The sequence below is a fragment of the Vombatus ursinus genome, unplaced genomic scaffold, assembly GCF_900497805.2.
Source record: "Vombatus ursinus unplaced genomic scaffold, bare-nosed wombat genome assembly UNPS02014779.1, whole genome shotgun sequence".
Taxonomy (NCBI): domain Eukaryota; kingdom Metazoa; phylum Chordata; class Mammalia; order Diprotodontia; family Vombatidae; genus Vombatus; species Vombatus ursinus.
The window spans coordinates 33,165,791-33,187,383 of NW_020954557.1; the positions used below are offsets into that span (position 1 = coordinate 33,165,791).

General features: G+C 37.0%; 1 protein-coding gene across 1 annotated transcript; it reads left to right on the forward strand.

The window, feature by feature from the left end:
• The first annotated feature begins 4,090 nt into the window (after positions 1-4,090).
• On the forward strand, positions 4,091-5,161 carry NEUROD1 (neuronal differentiation 1). The gene has a single exon (XM_027865670.1). It carries the CDS (start codon positions 4,091-4,093, stop codon positions 5,159-5,161), a length of 1,071 nt encoding a protein of 356 aa, XP_027721471.1.
• The last annotated feature ends 16,432 nt before the right edge of the window (positions 5,162-21,593 follow it).

The following is a 21,593-nucleotide window of genomic DNA, read 5'->3' on the forward strand; positions in this document are numbered from 1 at the left end:
GTAAGAATGGGCATGAATTAAGGTAATGAAAAAGATGGAGGCCAGTTTAAATTAGACAGATGTATAGAGCATTGATTAAGCACTTATTATGTGACAATAACGAGGATTTAACCACCTAAGAATGGTTTCTTTTAATTCTACATGAAACCTCCACAGCCTAGATCTCTCTACCATATGGGACATCCTAATAAGTCACCTAATTTAAAATCCTGGGGTTCTTACATACCTGTAGCATCATAACTCTCTCTCTCTCTCTCTCTCTCACACACACACACACACACACACACACACAACTCTAATATTGGATGAAGAAACATTGAAGGTATGTCAGTAAGAGATATTATATTAACCCCTTTGTGTACTAAATAGAGGGCCAGCAACTTCAAAACAGAAATAACCAGGTACCCAGCCAGGTCCGTACCTTTAGAATTAAGACTATTCCATCACCCTTACCCTTAGATTTTTCTTTGGAAGTCTAACTCCCAAACAAATATTTCAACGGACTATTGAAGAAATAAGTAGTTGGTCCGAGTAAACTCTTAAACTACAGCTCTAGTTGAATTACATTGCACTCTTAAATGCATTTTTTTATCATCTAGGAAAATCCAAAAGCAATAATTCAAATCTGGCTCTGAAATCCAGAGCTAATAAATCCACGTTTAAAGGCACGTGTCTCTCCTCCAGATCTCAGTCCTCTGATAATGTTCCCCATCCCCAACGTCCTTTTCCCTCCATCCCCATGACAATTGTTTGCAAACTCTGGATTTGTTTATAGGCCTTTAGGGCAATTACCTTTAAATAATCTATTCAAGTGCAAGATGTTCTAGTGGGTTTTAGGGTTTTCAGAGTTAGCTGTGGAAATTTTGGCCTGGGGAGGTGTGCCGCTGTAGTAGGGGCAGAGTGTATTTAAAGCCCCCAGAGTCAGCCTTTGAACCTTATTTGGTGGAAACTATCAGATTGAGGAGATGACTCATTCAAAACTAGTCGATACAATTCTATGATTAGTGTCCTAACTTCTAAATTGTGAATCAGTGTCCTGGTAAAGCCAGCTAAAAAGCAGAACACTTTCGGGATTGCTTTCATTGCAAAGGTTCAAAGTAAGAGTGAATGACTGTCGGAACACATGTAGGTGAACCACCCTTTCCACAGAACAGCAAAGCGATTTTGTAAATGGTTAACATAGAAAGAGAGACTAAATTCAAATTAATAAAATGAGCCCACTTGAAGGAATACCCACTTCATCTCATTTTTGGTATCTTAAAAAAAAGACATTTGTGAAACAAGATAGAGTTACAAATTCGAATCCAATGACAACTATGCAAGGTAAAAATTGTAGGAAGAAAAACGCCCAGATGGTACGTCAGGTCTGATGTCTTTCCAGAGAAACAGGTAGGACTGATTAGTGGTCCTGAGTCTCTCCCAGCCCCAGTGTCGCTGAAGTACATGTTGCCATTCGTCTGAAACTGAACTGGGGACTAGGGCTTCAGAGGCATGCTTAACACTTTAGTACTCTCAGAAACATTCCTTTAGGCCCGCTGGGATTGATTACCCAGTGTGCTGTAACGAGATTGTGCTTCTTTAAAAATCATATTCCTGAAGAGCCATTAATTTCTAGTCCTGGGGCAGCTCTGCCACGAAAAAGAGGTAGAGCTGACAAGAGCGGAGACATCTTTGCTACTCTCAAACTCAGTGCCAATATCTAGTCAGTCCTAGAGGACCCTGAGCCTTGAGGAAAAAAGAGCCGCAAAAGTGGGTAGAGATCAAGAGAGTGGAAAGGGCAAGTGCAGGGACTGGTTGAGAATGAGAAGGCTGCTGCCAAGGGAGGAAGGACACGGAAACAAACAGGGTCTCCAGGAGAAAAGCAGGATAAAAGTGTCCACGGTGGCCATTGAGGGGGAGAGGAAATCAGAGTAGAGACACCTTGCTCTCACGGTTCCCTTCTTGCACGATTCACCATCCACTGTCCCATTTCTATACTTCTACCTCGCCCCTCACTAAGCATCACATTCATTGGCTTCATTTGCCCGCCCTCATCACTCCTCTCCCCGGAACTCCCCCCTCGGTTTTTTTTTCGCCTTCTGCTGTCTAAAGGGTTAATCTCTCCTGCGGGTAAAAACAGGTCCGCGGAGTCTCTAACTGGCGACAGATGGGCCACTTTCTTCTGGCCACAAAGGGGCCAGAATGGAGCGCTCTACGGAATACAAATGGGCAGGTCACGTGGCACCCGGGCCCTTTGCTTGACGGGGAAGACCATATGGCGCATGCCGGGGAGGAAGAAGAAGAGTTGGAGGGGGGAGATAGAGGGGGAGGGAAAGGCTGGGGGGTAGGAGCGGAGCTGGAGTGAGAGAAGGGCGGGAGCATAGGGAAGCTGCAGGCAGGGAGGGAGAAGCAGGCAGCCAGAACCGGTGCGCAGGCGCTGGGCGTTACAAACCAGCTCCTGGGTCTCCCCCACCCTCCCTCTCTTAGCATCACCAACTCCGCTATATAACCTGAGAGCCCAGAGCACAGCCCCCCAGAAACAAGAATTCAGTCCCTCACAGGAGAGAATCCCGGGAGTTACCAGGGTTATGAGACGATCACTGCAAAGGACACATTAACTAACACAGGTAATTATGATTCTTTTCATTTCATCCCTCAAATACAGCATTAGAGGACACACACATGCCTTGTGTCTTTATTGAAATAACCACGCACGCAAGTATCTACTTACAGCATGTACAGCTTACATAGGCACAGTTTCGTGTCTTCTGGAGTTTTTTTTTTTTGTGGGGGGAAGAGAAGCCTCTGAGATTATTTCGATGCAGTGTTCCAGAGACATAAAATAACAACAATAATAATAACTTTATGACTCCCCACACATATGCATATAAGTAGCTCCTCTTGTCAATATTTTTATTTTCCGTGTATTTTAACCAGCATAAGGGTTGGCTTTTAAAAGCAATTTTTTTTTCCCGAGTTGGGCAAAGGAACCTAAAGAGGCTTTTAAATCGTGCTCTGTATACCTACTTGTTGGCAAGTAAATCGTATTCTAAGGTAGTTTAGTTTGGAGGTAAGGAGTTGGAGGAGAAAAGAAGAGAGCTGGAATTGCAATCGCTGCTACCTGTTACAGCAGCCAAGAGAGCACACATCGCTATTGGAGTTCTATATTCAGTTGTACTTGAAGCCTTTCATTTTCTTTATTGGAAGCGGCGACTTTCCTATTGCTGATCATTGTAGAGGGGTGGAAGATTATAATTATTCAATCTTTTAAAGAGAAAGGTTTGAGCAGAACTTTGAAAAGCCCCCATAAAAGGATGGCCGAACATTTCAATGGGCTGTTTATTAGAGAGGAGCCTTCTGCACCTGATCCCGGGCACGAGAGAACTGCTCTTTGCTTTGACCTGAACACTTATGAAGATGTGATAGCTTCTGTAGAAGGTTGGAGATTCAGTGTTGGGGTGGGGGTAGGGCTAAGAGAAAAAGCTTATCACTTTTGTTTCCATTTTTTTTTTGTTGGTAGTAAAATTAATTTTGGAAACTTCTGTCCGTTTACCAATTAATTTTCCTTCCATCTAATCTTAAATTCACATCCAAATGCCAGCAAATTGAATATTGATGTTTTAAGCTTAAATCGTTTTATTACTAGGGGAAATTGGGCACGTACAGAATTAACATTTGCTTTAAAAATACAACACATCATTTCTGCAGAGATGTTATGGACTCTGATACATGCAGACACATATGAAATAGCTATAAATGGGTATGTATTTAATCACCACACGTTTATTTTCATCACGTCACCCAAACATTTAATCACTATAAACACACTTAAGAAGCTATACTAGAAGCAAATACATATATATATATATTCTTAGATATAAACACTGTTAACACTCACACTAACACAGCCTGCACATGCCAATATAACACGTTAAATTTGCCCAATCCCCTGGGAGTTCTGCGCTCTGACTAATTGGTCTCTTCCTCACACAAGCATTTAGAAAGAGTAGTGAGGTGGGGTGGGAGTTGAATTTCTTTCCTTTGAATGTGCTGTTTTCCTTCCTCCCCCCCTTTCTTTTTGGTCTCTCCTGTTAAATGTAGGACTTGAAACATGACCAAATCGTACAGTGAGAGCGGGCTGATGGGGGAGCCTCAGCCTCAGGGTCCCCCGAGCTGGACAGATGAGTGTCTTAGTTCTCAGGATGAGGAGCACGAGGCGGACAAGAAGGACGATGATCTTGAAGCCATGAACCCGGAGGAGGACTCATTGAGGAACGGGGTTGAGGAAGAGGACGAAGAAGAAGACTTGGAAGAAGAAGAAGAGGAGGAAGAGGAAGACGACGATCAAAAGCCCAAGCGACGTGGTCCTAAAAAGAAGAAGATGACTAAGGCCCGGATGGAGCGATTCAAGCTAAGGCGCATGAAGGCTAATGCCCGGGAGAGAAATCGCATGCATGGGCTAAACGCTGCGCTGGACAATCTGCGCAAAGTGGTGCCCTGCTACTCTAAGACACAGAAATTGTCTAAAATAGAAACTCTACGTCTGGCCAAGAATTACATTTGGGCTCTCTCCGAGATACTGCGCTCCGGAAAGAGCCCGGACCTAGTGTCCTTCGTACAGACCCTCTGCAAAGGCTTATCCCAGCCAACCACCAACCTGGTAGCTGGCTGCCTACAACTCAACCCTCGGACTTTCCTGCCGGAGCAGAACCAGGACATGCCACCCCACTTACCATCAGCCAGTGCTTCCTTCCCGGTGCATCCTTACTCCTATCAATCTCCTGGGCTTCCCAGCCCGCCTTATGGAACCATGGACAGCTCCCACATCTTCCACGTAAAGCCGCCGCCTCACTCCTATGGGGCGGCTCTGGAGCCCTTTTTCGAAAGTACTCTCACTGATTGCACCAGCCCTTCCTTTGACGGACCCCTCAGCCCACCACTCAGCATCAATGGGAACTTCTCTTTCAAACACGAACCCTCCACCGAGTTTGACAAAAATTATGCCTTTACCATGCACTATCCTGCAGCGACCCTGGCAGGAACCCAAGGCCATGGATCAATCTTCTCTGGCACTGCTGCCCCCCGCTGTGAGATCCCAATAGAGAACATTATGTCCTATGATAGCCATTCACATCATGAGCGAGTCATGAGTGCCCAGCTCAATGCCATCTTTCACGATTAACCCTTGAAGAGTCGCTTCGATTTCATGACCAGAAGGAAAACGAATCAACTGTGCTTACAGTGACTGTCTTGTTTACAAAGGGCAGCCCTTTGGGTACCACTGCTGCAAAGTGCAAATATTCCAAGCTTCAAGTGATATATGTATTTATTGTCGTTACTGCCTTTAGGAGAAACAGGGATGCAAAGTTCCTGTTTATCTTATGTATTATTTTCTATAGCTCCTCTATTTTAAAGAAAAAAAAAAGAAAAAGTAAAGAAAAAAGAAACTACACTGTCAATTTGGTGTAGCTGTATTCAGATCATATTAACTATCTGATCAGATAACAAAATCACAAGCAATAATTAGGATCTATGCAATTTTTAAACTAGTAATGGGCCAATTAAAATATATATAAATATATATTTTTCAACCAACATTTTACTACTTGTTACCTTTCCCATGCTGAATTATTTTGTTGTGATTTTGTACAGAATTTTTAATGACTTTTTATAATGTGGATTTCCTATTTTAAACCATGCAGCTTCATCAATTTTTATACATATTGGAAAAGTAGAATTATATCTAATTTATACAAAATAATTTAACTAATTTAAACCAGCAGCAAAGTGCTTAGAAAGTTATTATGTTGCCTTAGCACTTCTTTCCTCTCTATTTGTAAAAATTGCACAATTTGAGCAATTTCTTTCTCATTAAAGTCTTTTCCCCTACGATAAAAACCAGACCCATAGCTCTCAAGTTGACTCAAACTCAAGAGACTTATTTTCTATCAAAACATATCAATTCAACACATGACTTGCACAAACTTGTATATAAATATTTTAAGCAAATGCCAACACCCTTTTTTGAAATCAAAAGCTGCTTGACTATCACATACAATTTGCACTGTTTCTTTTTAGTCATATACTGCTTTGCATTCCGTGATTTTACAGAAAATTTGAAGATATTGATGTATCCAGACAATATAAATGCATGATTTTATACATATTCACACAAATCGTGTTTTGTCATATATTCATCTTATGAATCTGAGCCTAAAATGAATCAGGTTGTTAATGTTGGGCTTTATACCTATTGTAGTCAATTAGTACAGTAGCTTAAAACAAATTTGAACCATTTAATCCGTAATTAGAACAATAGCTATTGCATGTACAATGCAGTTCAGAATAAGTGCTGTCTGAAATGTAATGCTGGTTCAACTGGAATCAATTTGTACTGTAATTTTGTTTGTAATCCTGTATATTATGGTGTAATGCACATTGGGATTTTAGAAAACATTCATCATTTGCAATAAAATAGTATTGAATGTTTGATCAATTGTTGCATTTCTTCTTAAAGGTGTTCTTTCCCTTCATGTAAACAATTCCTATGGGATTATTGTTTTATTTGGTCAGATCATGAAAGGTGCAACATTAATTATTTGTAGAATAAAATGAACTAGAAAAAGTTCTGGGCTCCTTATTTTCTTATGCTTTCATGTTTTTTTTATTTCTAGGCATTTTAGCAAGACATTCTAGATGCTAGAAACAAATAAATGCAATTACAATTATTTGAAATGTAAAAAAAAATTCCTTTTTCACATTTGAAACCATTTTAATGACAAAAAACTTTATTTTTGCCAGGGTTGGGCATATCACTTCCTTCAGAATTTGGTTCTCAAACCAATGAATCACTTTTAGATGGAAAGGAAAAGGATTCAGTTTGGGTAAACATCATTGCAATTGTATCTTGTCTTTTCTTATGTACTTTTCCCCATTAATCCCTTAAAAGGGTTCAGTTACTCATCTTAAAACATATAGACTACTTTAGGTCTCTTCTGTCCCCCAGGGCATTTGATACTGACAAAGAAATGTTATTTTATCAAAAATTTAAGTTTGCAGGAGAAAGGAGCATAAACCTGCCAGGTAAAATGTGTCCAATGAGTAGGGCACATAGTACCTATGCTTAAGAAAACTGGTTCTTTGCTTTAGGATAGAGAAATAAGGTATTGGCTTTCCTGGTCTCACCCTATGAATTTAGAAACCTAAATTCACTGGCAAACTATAGCAGATGAGTCTGCCAGTTCCTAAGTCCACTCCCAAGCAACTTGGCACTTGCCTTTCCCCTAGATGTATTGACTGACAGGAAAGGTTTCTGGGGAATAACATTTTGGCACTAATGCCCTGGCCCTACTAGCATGTTCTGATTACTGTCATTAGTAGCTCCATTGTTTCCACTATGAAGTGGATGCCACATTGGATGGTTACCCCCTTTCCCAAGCATGTTCCTTTAATCTCCTTCTCATTGGTGATTTAGAGGTTCCAGAAAGCTGACCTCATTTAGCAAGCTGCTCCAGAAAAATGTGAGTAATCTAATGGAAAGAAACAATTAGCTATCCTAATAACATCATCAATGAAACTATGTCAAGCCATGACAATATCAATAAGGACAATTTCAAAATTAAAGAAATGTTTGGGAGCAATTTTAAATATCTCCTTGCATCTTATTTTCTAACATTCTTCATCAAATAGTGGAATGCATTTGAATTAGCCCCATATTCATCCTAAATGAATCCATCTCAGTTAAAGGGAACCAGACTTGTCAGGTATGATCAAAATATCCTTTTCTATGTTTAAGGCTGCTTTCAGTGTTCCTACCTTAAAAGACATATTACTGATTCAACATTTGTAAATTACTAGTATTCCAGTCTTGGAGATCATGAAGCAAACACTAATATATGGGCTTAAAGATTTCCTTTCAACTGCTTAGTTTCACCTGCAATTAAAAATGGACATGTCCTTGCAAAATAATAATAATAATGACAATAACAATAACAACAACAACAACAATAATAACGATAATAACTGTTGCTATCATGAGTAGGAAAAATAACTAGGGAAGAAAATTTCAAGTATTCTATTAACGTACTTTAACATTCAGTTAATTACACTACTGAATTTGCTATCATTTTTGTGAAAGAATTTAAGATTTAAATGTTTTCCTACCTTTTGCATTATATCACTTTATTTTAAAAGAAAGATTCTTTCAGTCAGTCAAGGGGTAACTCACATGCCACCATCTTTTATTCAAACACAGGCACAGATGTTCTTCTGCAGGGGAGGTTTTAATTTATGAAAATGATATTGTTTATGCATGAATGCACTGAATGCACTCTGCATAACACACAGTCCTTCCATCTGATGAGAGAAATACCACAGAACCAGTGCCAATGTCAGGAACATATTCTACAAATTTACTTGCTTAAATGTTTAATGAATATTTGGAAGGCATTTCCAAGCCACAAGAAACCTTTTCAATTACATTCCCTTTTTCACTTATGAATTGCCATCCCTAGTTAATGGGGGAAATACAACTCTTAGAGCTAGTACAATTGACAGAAGCCCTGATCTGGTATTCAGAAGGAATCATAAAGCACAGAAGTGAAAATTAGCCAGGGCAAAAAAAGTATGAAAAGCAGGTCACTATTGGCTTAGTTTGAAATAATTTTTTCTTTTATTTTGCTCTGAAGGTTGTTCTTCTCCTCATCTTCAATCCATATAATACTTTGAAGCTTTAGTTTACTTCTTCATCTTGAGCAATCATTACTCATCAGGATAAGCTGCTATAGACCTACTTGTTTAATCTGGAAATGCTCTGAAGAGTTATTTTCAGCAGGAGCTGGTGGCTTCAAAAACCAGCTGAGCAAATTATCAAACAACATGATAGTGACCCATTTTCTTTGTCACTAATAACTGGGATATAAAAATTTGATTGGAGATAAAACTTGACTTAAGCATATGATCTAGTGCATAATTCATTTTAACTAAAAATTCCTCGGTCAGTTTCAGTTGATTTACATCATGAATTGAGTTTGTACTTGTACATATATTATTTTCTAATATTTAAAAATAAAATATCATTAAAGATAAACCAGGAGAAACATTATTATTCCAAAAATATTCACCAGATTTTAAGATACAATATATCAATATAATAGAACTTTAAAAAGCAAAATATAAATATTCTGATCTATATTATACACACACATATATGTATATATATATGTAACCTTCAGCTCTCTATACTTTCACAATAGGATAGCTTGATGACCTTTGTGATTAATGTACTTCTAAAAGTTTTAAAAATAATTACTTGAATTACATATTGGTCATTATCTAATAATCAGAAATAAAACAGTTTGGTTCTTTAATAAAACAAGGATTGTATTAAATATAGATATGCTCTAAAGCTAATGAATTGGAGGTCAAAATAATTTTAAGGGCTTAAGATAAAGATGAGCTTTTTTTTGATGGCAGATGTAAATTATTTTTAATGGATTTGTTACTTAAACTATCATGAATTCTATCATTCTTTTCTTCTCTTCCCTTCAAAAGATAATAAAAATGCAATGGCTAATTAATGGATCCTATTTAAACTACTGTAAGAGCCAATGCGACATCTTGTAGAACACCAGGGCTAGAGACTCTTGTTAATACCTTTGGAAAGAGGTGTCTTGGTGCCAGATCCACAGTGATTTGTATAGTGGTATAGTCACTGGCACTTAGCCAGCAATTACATTTAAGAGGACTCTTGTCAAGAATTATCCAACTAGAAGCTGCTACTGTATACATTCTTAAAGTTAACATCATCTGCTTTCAAATGTTATAAGTTGGCAATTGACAATTGACTTACAGTCTCCTTCCCTTCCTCTTTTCCTCCCTCCTTTCCTCCTTTCTTCCCTCTCATTTTCTCTCTCTTCCTTTTTCCTTCCCCCCTCTTTTTATCCCATTTGTCCCTGACTCTCCCTTTATCCCTTCTTCCTTCTTCTCCATTTTTGCCTTCCCTTCCTTCTTCCTTCCTCTTCTCTTTTTCTATCCCTCTCATCACCCCCTTTGACTCTCTTTTTCTCTCTTTTTCAATCTCAGTTTCATCTACTCTCCTTTATTCCTCCTCCTTCCACTAAATGATTCAATAATTTGAATTAAATTGATTGGATATTTGATGAAGACAGCTACATACATTCTTGTAGCCATAGTTGCTGGGGACTTTTAAAATGTTTTAAAAATATAAAATGTTAAAAGTTTGCTGGACTGGTTTCTAAGTTATGCAAAAGGAAATTTAGCTATGAAAATATTAAATCCATACTTATCTCTTACTTTAAGAACAAGGTTAGATCATCCCCTTAGTTGATACCCATCCCTAAGTTCTCCTCCCCCCCACTCCACAATAACACCCATAGCTACCAAACCTCAGATGTGAGACAATGACATGAAGAAAAAACAACTGATAAAAGATATCTTCCATTGATCAGTTTATGTACAATAATGTGGGAATTACTTGGGACAAGCCATCACATTAAAAAATGTGACAGCAAAAAAATCACGTGTATATGCCTCTACTGATACTAGGCTGACTCAGAACATCTGACCTTGAAAAAATGAAACACGGTTGAGCTGGTTTCCACACCTTTATTTAGTTCTTTGTCAGCTGACTGCAGGGTTTCATGCTATATGTTGTGTTTCATTTCTCTCTTTGTTGTGCTTTTAATTCTGCAGATTTTAAAATGGATATGACTATAAGGAAATGAGTAAAAGCTTTAGCTCTTGAAGAGCACACTCCAATCAATGATTATTGGAAATAATTCAGCAGCTGTTAAACTCGGGAATTCAAAGAACAGAGGATGGGATTTGGGGTCAGGGAAACCTAAGTTAGAATCCTGTTCAAGACATTTACTAGCTGTGTGATACTGTACAAGCTACTTATCCTCTCTTGGCCTCAGCTTCCTCATCTTTAAAGTGGGAATAATGATAATGATAGCACCTACCTTACAAGGTTGTTATGAGATATCCTATGTAAAGTACTTTGCAAACCGTAAGGCTCTATATAAATTGTAGTAAGTATTAGCACCACCATTTCATGAGAAGCCTCAGCCATACTCATTTCAGCCCTGGCTTAACTCACTCTCTGGACTTTTCCTTCTCTTTATCAGAAGCCTTGCCCCTGTCTAAGTATGCTTTCATCTTCCCCTACTTCTAGCTCCCCATTTTGTTGTCGTCCCCCATTAAAGTGTAAGTTCCTTGAAGGTAGGGGCTGCCTTGTTTCATTCTATTTGTATCCTCAGTGCTAAACAACATGTTTGGCATTTAGTAAGCACTAAACAAACAAGTCACAAAAGATAAGAAATTAATATGAAAGATAGAAATATATTTGCTTGTGAGCTTAACTAACCATTCAAAACCTGTGATTCATAATTAAGGCAAGACTTGGAAAAATGGATTGTTCATCAAAGGTACACTTAATATCTAATGCAATGTGTGATTTTATGATGAAAAATTAATGAATGTGTCAAAATTTTGGGAACTCAATACTAAATGATGTAAAACAAGTGTCCACAGCAAAAGATGTAGATATTGCATTTTAAAAGTTTTTAAAGAATGAACAGGTTGTAAGATCTGTTATATAAACCAACACATTTAATTGTTTTACTTTATCCCAGTTAATTTGCCCATCATTGTAGGGTATCTAGAAACTTTGGAAACATCTGATGCTGCTTGTAAGATCAACTGTATCCTCTAATTTAGGGTCTGAAGTTTAAACATTGTCAGCACAGAACAAATTATGGTATTGTCTTGTCATAATGCATGTTAGCATTTCTTTCCTTTTTTTTCTCTTTTGAGGAATTCTAAGCATATCTTCCCTGATGTCCATTGTCTAGAATTTGAGATCATAGGTGTATATATAAGGGATCTTTAAAATCATCTACTTCAATTCCCTTGTTTTACGGAAGAGGAAACTGTGGCCCAGAAAAAAAAAAGTGACCTGACTTACTTAAGACCAGACAGCAAGTTGAATGCATTTAATAACATCATTTATATTGTATACTCTGCTAACTAAATAAAACATGATTGTTATTTTCTATACTGGCACTAGAATAAAAATTCAAGGTAAATGGCACTAATTTAATATTTTTTTCCAGATCACATTTATTTTTAATTCTCATGCAGCACTTTTATAACTCTATGACATTACAATTTTTCTCTTAACACTTTCTCTTTCCTTTAAAACAATGATGATGATAGCTTTTATATAGCACTTAAAAGTTTGTAAAAGTATTTTACACATTAACTCATTTGTTTTGACTTGAGCCACTCAATTTGCTTTGACCAGCTAGCTACCTCTCCTAAGCACATTTATCACAGAGTGTTTAGGTTGTAGGAGAACAGTGACAGTCTTCAAGAAAATTTAGCCTATCTCATTTTGCTTCACAGAAGTATAATTTCATGGTATTATTTACCCAATTAAAAACCCCTAGGTTCAAGGACTATGCTTTAATATTCAGATTCATGATAATAAATAAATCCTGGGAAAATATTAAATTAATCTCCCTTAAAAATACAAAATGGATTAAAATATGCTAAGGTAATGAGAAATATGGCTGTTTTAAGTCATTGATACATCACTTCACAAGGAAGAAGAGATAGTTATTACTTATGGCAATACCAAATATTCATTGTGACATTCACCTGATGACATGAACTATTTTATAACATAAGATTAATATACAGCTCAACAATGTAAGTGACATTCACCCTATGACGTGCAATATTAAAGGCAAAAGAAGATTCTGAAAGGCAGATATAAAGCAGAAGTATATTTTAGGCATGGTACATGGCCTGTTTATATAAGAAGAGGGAGAAGATAGCATTTCAAATCTGGGGAACAGATATTAGTCCAGTTTGGCTCACATGTAGCGTGCATGAAGGGAAGTAATATAAAATAAAACTAAAAAAATTGGATATAGATTATAGAAGGTTTTAAATGTTCATATTAAGTATTTTGAATTTTATACAAGGCAAAAGATGTTTGAGTTGTAACTGACATGGACTTATCTGTGACTTAGGAAGGTTATTTTGGCAGGTATGTGAAGGACAGAGAGCAGTAAATCAGTCAGCAAGCATATAATAAGCTTATATCGTGTGCCAGGCACTGTGCCAAGCACCAGGGATATAAAAAAATGAAAACAAACAAACAACAGATAGAGTATAGAGAGGGAAGACAGGGAGACCAGTTAAAAATCTATTATAATAACCTGGGGGGAAGAAATGAGAACCTGAACTAGGATGTTGGCAAGGTGAGTGGAGAAAAAGGAATAACCAATAGCACTCAGAAGCTAGATATGGAGAATAAGGGATAAGTAAGAGGCAAACTGAGTTTTAAGTCTGAGTTGACTAAAAGATTGGTGGTGCTATCAACACAAATAATGAAGACAGAAAGAGAGGCAGGCTTAGGGGAGAAGAAAATGAGATCAGTTTTGGAAATGTTGACTTTGAGGCACCAGTTGGAATACAAGGAGAGATGTGAAGCAGGCAGATGAAAATAGGAATATCAATTTCAGGGAGGAGAGAAGGACTACATATAAAGATTTAAGAGTCTTTTGTGAGAATTTGATAATTGAACCCATGGGGAAGGATGAGACTACCACAGGTGTAGGGGGAGAAAGAAGAGGGGAGAGCTGTGGGACATGCCTCCAATTAGAAATTTAGGGAAAGAAGTGAAAGAGACAGAGAAGGAAGGTTTTAAAGGTGGGAGAAGAATGCAAATGGAAGAGTGTAACTGAAACCAAGGGGGAGGGAAATATTCTTGGGGAGGGAAATATTCTTGAGGAGGGAAATATTCTTGAGGAGGAAGAGGTAGCAAATTATGTAAAAAGTCCTTTATGGGTCAGAACTTGAGAAATAATTGGTAGCATATAGTTGTTGATGGAAAGGAGGAAGCCAAAGAAAAGTACCTGGTTTTGTAACTAGATGGTTGAGAGGTGGTAGTGCCATTAACAGAAAAAGGGAAGTTGAGAGACCTGATATTATTAGATTATTAAAAATTACTAAGGAACTAATATTTCCTTTAGAGAGTTTCATTTATATAAATGTAACTGACTTACCAAACTGCTATCTTACTTTTAATATGTTAAGTTCTATAAACTTGAAATATAATTATTTTAAATTTAGTGTATGGTTTAAATTATGTCAGTTAAACCAGTATCTTAACTTTGCTTTGACGTCAATGAAAGGCTATTACAACTCTCAAGAGATATGCTAATATCTTACCATTGATGTCAGTGAGAATTGTAATACCTGTCTATTGATAGCAGGGAATTAAATTTTATTGTAGGTTAAAGATAAATAAATACATGACATAAAGTTCACATCCCTGAATGCAGATAATTCTAGAGAATGTTGTCTAAAAATGATATAGAAAGATTTGGATATTAAACATTTCAAGTGTCTTTTATTATTGTTGTTATCCAAATACCCTTTACTTTCATAAGGTTTAAAGATGGGGAGGACCTTAGAAATTATCCATCCATTCTACTCCCCTTATTTTATTTCTTTTATTTGTGGAAATACTGAGGCCCTCATAATAGGGTTAATTGGCTTACCCAAGTTCAGTCAAATAGGCAGCACCAGAGCCAGGATTCAAACCTTTATCCACTGACTTTAAATACAGTGCTCTAACACAGAACTTCATTTAGCTATTTAACCTGATTCAGAATCTGCAAAGATTTAATGAAGAGATCACTCCAGAAAAATGTCAACGCATAGAATGAAGCATCCCCCACTAATGTTGTATTTCATCATGGCATTGAGGCCAGAGGTCCTCTAAGGCTGTGCTATCAGAGCACAAGCTTTGGCTAATCTTACCAACCTAGAAAGGACACGGGTCAGATTATTGTTTGAAGTTTATCTACAAAGGGTCATCACAAGAAGTTTGACTATTAGATACATATTTTTGGCCACAGCATCACATTAAATTGTATTGTAAGGGAAATATGATGGGGTGGCAACTTGAATCTGCAAAAGGAATCCCCATTACTATAAAAAGAAGGATCATTTGAAGAATTCTTCAACTATAATGCATAACTTCAACTATATACATTTGTGTGTCAGATAGGTAGCAAAGCTTTCAGACAGATTTTTTTAAAAAAAATCTCTTCTTTGTGATTAAATTGTGAAAATACAATTCAGTGTTTTTTTCTGCATGTAACTGACATTTAAGGTAATATCTAGAATCAATGAAGTGTGAATAGGCCACAAAAATACATAGGTGTTAATATTTAACTTTGAATAGTCCTTAATACAGAATTAATAAAATCAGAATTAAAACAATTGGTTGCACTTTTTTTTTCACTTTAAAGACTTGCATTGTTGTTTATTTTTCAGTAGAGACTAAACAAACAGCACAATCAGTCTGGAAAAATAATATGCTACACATGATACAAATTGTCTATTTTTCCATGCATTCATTTCAAGCAAAACAATGCACAATATGAGTATGAAGGGATTTCTAATGAAAATTGGTTCAGGTACACAAAAGAACATCTTTTCCAATGGATACATCAACACCAGGATCTCTGATTTGGAGCTGAAAAATATCTTATAGACCTTCTAAACTAAACTCTTCATCTTAGAGATGAAACCTAGAAAGAGGAAATGACTTGCCCAAGGTAATACAACTAAGAGAAAGAATTTAATTTAGATCCTCTGACTCCAAGTAAAACTCTTTCCACTATACCAACAACTTATTTATCACAGGGGAGGAAGAGGCTTGAAACATTATATCTTCTTATGGAATTACACCAAGAAGGTAAGAAGCTGGCATTTTCTATATTGAACTACTAGTTTAACTGGATTAAATTTACTATTCAAATACTTAGTTAATTTTGTTATGAGGAGGTTACTCAGTTCAACTGTTGTTTTAGTATTATAGATTATATTATTACAGATTATATTATCTCTGAGACTCTGTTGGGAGACCTCCAGTGGAGAGGAACTCACTACCTCCCGTGGATCTCTTTCACTTTGGACAGTTCTAAGTGTTAGAAAGTTTTTCCTATTGTAAAACCCTACTCTCTCTGTTATTTCTACTCAATCCTCCTAGTTTTTCCTCTTTGAGTAATTGCTCATGTTTTTTTTTAATTACTTGAATTAACTTCAAATGACTATGTATTAAAATTATTTCTATCCTATATATTTCATATATAGTATTATAGATTAAATCCTATTTTGAATCTTTCTCTCTTCCGCCCCCCCAGTAGAATGTAAGTTCCTTAAAATTAGAGTTTATTCTGTTTTTGTCTTTAGATCCCCAAGGCCTATAACAGTGCTTGACATATAGTAAGTTCTCAATAATTGCTTGTTGAATTGAACTGAATTAAATTTTTGGAATTTGGGCTCTCATATGGTTCCCTTGTAGCAAGATCTATTACTTTAGCTTCTCCCATAGTTGTAAGTCCCTGAGGTTCTTGTGTAAACTCAGGATTGACCCATTAGAATGATTGAATAGTTTTGGCCTCTTTACCTTTACTCCCAAATTCATTGCCTGACTAGATTCCATAGCCTGTTCACTGAGATCTGGGATTCTATCTTATTAATATGTATCTAAACAGCAATTGCTGACACCCTGCTTTGTACATAGAAAACAATCAATAGATAAGCATATATCATTTTAAAATATTTCCAGGAAGAACCATAGAATCTTCGATCCAGAATTAAAAGAGATCTTAGAAGTCATCAAATTTAACCCCTTATTTGGCAAATGAAGAAACTGAGGCAAAGAGAAGCTAAGTCAATTGTCCAAGGTCATACAGGTGGTAAGAGACAGAAGAATTTGAATCCAGTTCCTCAGAGTCCAAACCCAGGGCTCTTTTCATTGTATCAATATGATTATACATTTTCCCATTGGCAGCTTATTTTTGTCCCTAAAATTTTTATTCTTGAGGGATTATAACACCATCAAACTTTTATTGTGTCAACACTGTGACTGTTCTGGTGGTAAGGTTACAACAATATATAGAGATATTGTATAAGACATTGAATCATGAAAAGCTCTCAATCTTTTTGAGGAGGCAAGATATAAACATCTTCTTATTCTCATACTTCCCAAACTTCTCTTTACAGGGTAAGATATAACTGACCATTAAGGAAGAGGGTGAGGCAGATTGAATTCCATACCATAATTACTACCATAATTACTATGGACATTTATTTTCCATATAAATAAGAGCTGTCATATAGCCTAGTGGTGTAAAACTCAAATAAAAGTGGAAGTCACTAATCCAAGCAGAGTGATCTCTGTAAGCTGCTTATTAATTTGGTTTTATAATATGATGCTGTCTATATTTTGTTGTATTTTTGTTCATTTTGTTAAGTATTTACCAATTATATTTTATCTGGTTTGGGTAGCACTTGGAGTGCTAACGGTCCCCTATAGCGGCCCACAATAGTGTGTTTGACACACTAGCCCACTCCTTTATTTCAGGCAGGGTTACATTTCACTCACTCTAGACAAAAGGAAAATCTACCCTACTTCTTTAGTATGACAAAACAGAGAATCCAAAATCTTCCTTTGTTTAACTGCCTTCTGTTCTGGCCCAATGATTTCATCAAAGTTCTACTCTTCTTCCACCTCCTTCACTTCCTCCTCCTCTCATACTACTACTGCTGCTGCTGCTACTACTACTACTACTACTACTACTACTACTACTATTATACTACTACTACTACTACTACCAGCTACCACTTATATAACTCTTTAAGGTTTTTAAAGAGCTTTACAAATGTTATCTCATTTCATTCTTACAGACTCAGGGAAGTAGGTGTTATTTTACACTTATTTTACAGATAAGGAAACTGAGACAGATAGCAAGGTTAAATGATTTGGCCAGGGTCACACCATAAATATTTGAGGCTCAATTAGAGCTCAAGTCATGACTCCATGTCCAGGGCTCTTCACCTAGCTGCCTCCAGGAAGAGCCTTCCTGGTATGGAAACTACTTCCATTGATATAGATCAGTTATTGCTTAAAATTGCATTGTCTTTTTGGGACACTCTGCAGTTTTAAGTTTTAATTGCTTAAAACCAAACTGTCTTTGGAATACCCTGTATTCATTCTTAAATAGTTGTCTACTTTTTTGAGAGGCTAAGTGACTTATGGTTAGAGTTTATATACCTCAGAGAGAGGACGTAAACCAAATTCTTCTTGACCTTATGGCTGACCTTCTTTCTAATATGTCATGTTGTCTCTCTTAACTATTATATTGACAGGAATTTATTGGGTAGCTGATCCACACTGCTCAGAGTCTGGGCAGACATCAAAGACACCAAGGTCATCCACCACCATCCACAATCCTCCTGAGCTTTGTCTTGCCACTGGACTTCAATGACTCTGGAAAAGGAAGTGAGGATGACAACTTTGTACAACTCTTCCTCACTTAAACCCAATGCACGCACGAGTCAAGACATCACCCTGTGATGTCATTGTCCTCTTCAAAAATAAAGACTGAACAGCAACAACAATAAACCATGATACACTCAAGTTCACTTCTCTTGCTTGTCTTAAGTGATGACAGAGAAAAGCTGCATCTCGTTCCATCGGGAAAACCTTAACTTGGTCAGTTAGTTTCTTCTCTCTATACATACATCTTTTTCTCACTAAAGTACAAATATTCAGTTAGATAAAGGCAATGAATTTCTGATTTCACCTGTTACTTGGTTTAAACTGTTTGGTCTACTTACACAGGGATGTAGACATCAGAGGGGGAGAGACATTGGAGATTATCTAGTCCAACCTTATCATGTTGCAGATATTGGTACAAAGAGTAGAAGAACCAGGATTCAAATCCAGGATTTACTTAGACTTTTGAAATCCAATACTTTTCCCAGTATTTAACATGTTCCTTGTCTCCAAATAATGCTAGCAATTAGAATCATTGACTCTTACCATTGGAGGGTATCTCAGAAGTACTCTATCCTAACCTATGCTTGTACAGGACAATATGCTGAGCAAGTGGTCTCTGAGCCTCTGATGGGAAACCTCCAGTGGAGAGGAACTCACTACCTCCTGTGGATCTCTTTCACTTTGGACAGTTCTAAGTGTTAGAAAGTTTTTCCTATTATTAAACCCTACTCTCTCTGTTATTTCTACTCAATCCTCCTAGTTTTTCCTCTTTGAGTAATTGCTCGTTTTTTTTAATTACTTGAATTAACTTTAAATACTATGTGTACAAATTATTTCTATCCTATGTACTTCATATAAATAGAAATCTCATTCATTCATTTTGTACATACTGAATTTTGAGTACTTAGTACATGCATTCATTTCAAATTGCACATTTACATATACATTTCCTAATTCTGTACAATAAAATAGATTTTTGTCCGCTTTTGCTTTAAGTTTATATAAAATTGAGTTCTACTTGGAAAAAGATGCCTTAAAATCAGGGAGAAAGGAATGATAAGTACTATCTTTGTTCCACATATTTAGTCCTCCTGTTGTAGAGATTACTTTGCTTAATGAGGAAATAGGTGAGTGAGATGAAGAACCTGATTACAACTCTACAATGCACTTTCAAAAAAGGTTCTATGTGAATTGGAAATATGAAAGAAAACAAAGGACAATGAGAAATTTTGCTCGACTGGCTTTGTGAGATTCCAGAATTTTCCCTATTTTCTTTGTTATTGTTTGCAGGGGCATATGGCCTTCTACCTTTAAGGCAGCAGGAGTCAGAGTAGCAGAAATATCCTGGCAAATTCTCCACTCAGCATGAAAGGGAAACAGCCCCACCTCTGACATTTTGAAAACATGCCCACTTATCATCAGAAATGACTGAGAGATGGAAGCAGTTGAAGCTCTTTTTTGCTCAAAGCACTGAAGTTTGGGAAATTACATTTTCCCTGTGTTTTGGTCTCCTTTCTGCTGAAGCAGCAGTGACTGTATTTTATGATCACAGAGGCCAATGAGGAGCTTACTGGAAAAAAATAATCAGGAGGGCAAGAACTGGCAGAATAAAAACTGAGAAGTGCCACCCGCAGACCAAAGCTTGGATCCATCCTAAAACATGATCAAGATGTTCCCATTAGAAGCAATACCCTCTGCCTTTATTTTAATAGTCTTGAACTTTTTCCTGGAAATGGAATGGATCTGGTTCTGGTGAACCTGATGTTGGTCTAGATTTCCCAAAGACTGTGGTGATACAGTGGATAGAACACCGGGTTTGGAATCAGAAAGACTCTTCTTCCTGAATTCAAATCTGGTCTCAGACACTTACTAGTTGTGTGACCCTGGATAAGTCACTTAACCCTGTTTACCTCAGTTCCTCATCTGTAAAATGAGCTGGAGAAGGAAATGGCAAACCACTCCAGATTCTTTGCCAAGAAAACCCCAAATGGGGTCATGAAGAATTGGACACAACTGTACAACAACAAAATCCCTTCTTTCTGATTTATTTCTCTGGGTCTTGCCAATAAACAAAGCAGCCTCTTTGGGTATAAGATTAATGTTAGGACTTTCATGTATAATTGCATCATGTTGATCACTTTTGGAAACTAAAAGAGGCTATCGCTTGACTGGATGTTGGTAAGGAAAGTTCATCAGGTTAGACAGGTGAGAAGAAAATGAATGGAAAACATTTTCAAGTTTTAGGAGAAAAAATACTTTGTATGTGCTGGGTTATTTAATTTATTTTTTTTTTGTGAAAAAAGGGTTAAAGGGATAAAGAAATCATTTTGAAGACAAAGAAGAATAATTTTATGTGTTTGTTTTAGGAGTCTATAGGATCATTTGGAGGATCATTTGACCTTTGGCCTTAAAATGTGCCAATACACATTGTGACTTGGTAATAATAAAGAGGAGACAGACTATCTCTAATCTGCTGGGAATATGATAAAGTAACTCAATCCTACTTTTCTTTATCTCTCTTACTCATTTCATGTCCCAAAATGGGAAGCTGCTTCCTGAATGCCTCCACTTGGGTGTACCTCTCATAGGAGATAGGTTAAGTAGAGAAACTTCCCAACTCTGGGAAGACAGTTGCAGTAGAGGCCACATCTATTGTACTGATCTGGTTAAGATCCATGGCAGTAGGCCCCCTTGTGTAGCTAGAAATTGACTGTGCATTGCCCAGTTAGATTCCTGCCATGCAAACTGGGTCTTCTCTAAAAAGGTAATTTACTGTCCATGAGATTTAATTGGTCTAGGGCACTAAATCTCAAAACCAGAATTTTCTGGTCATTGAAAGGCATAAAAGTCCAGCTCACAAGTAGTCAGGGCTCCTCACTTCCCACTGCCATATGAGTCAATTCATTCTTCTAACTGGAAGTGTTATCGTGGCCAATGTGAAAGATAGAGGAGCTGAGATCATCTGAATTTATAACGTGACTTTGCTAAATATCTTTTTCATGCTATTGTTAAATCAACTAAGTTTTTTTGGAAGCTCTAGGGTTTATGAGTGTCTTGTTTCATTTCAATCTTGAGCCTAAACCACCAGACAGGCCTGAATCAGGCCTGGCCTAGAATAATAGAATTTCTGAGACTAGATATATTTTATTCAGACCCAATCGCCAATCTATTTTATGAGAGAGAGAGAGAGAGAGAGAGAGAGAGAGAGAGAGAGAGAGAGAGA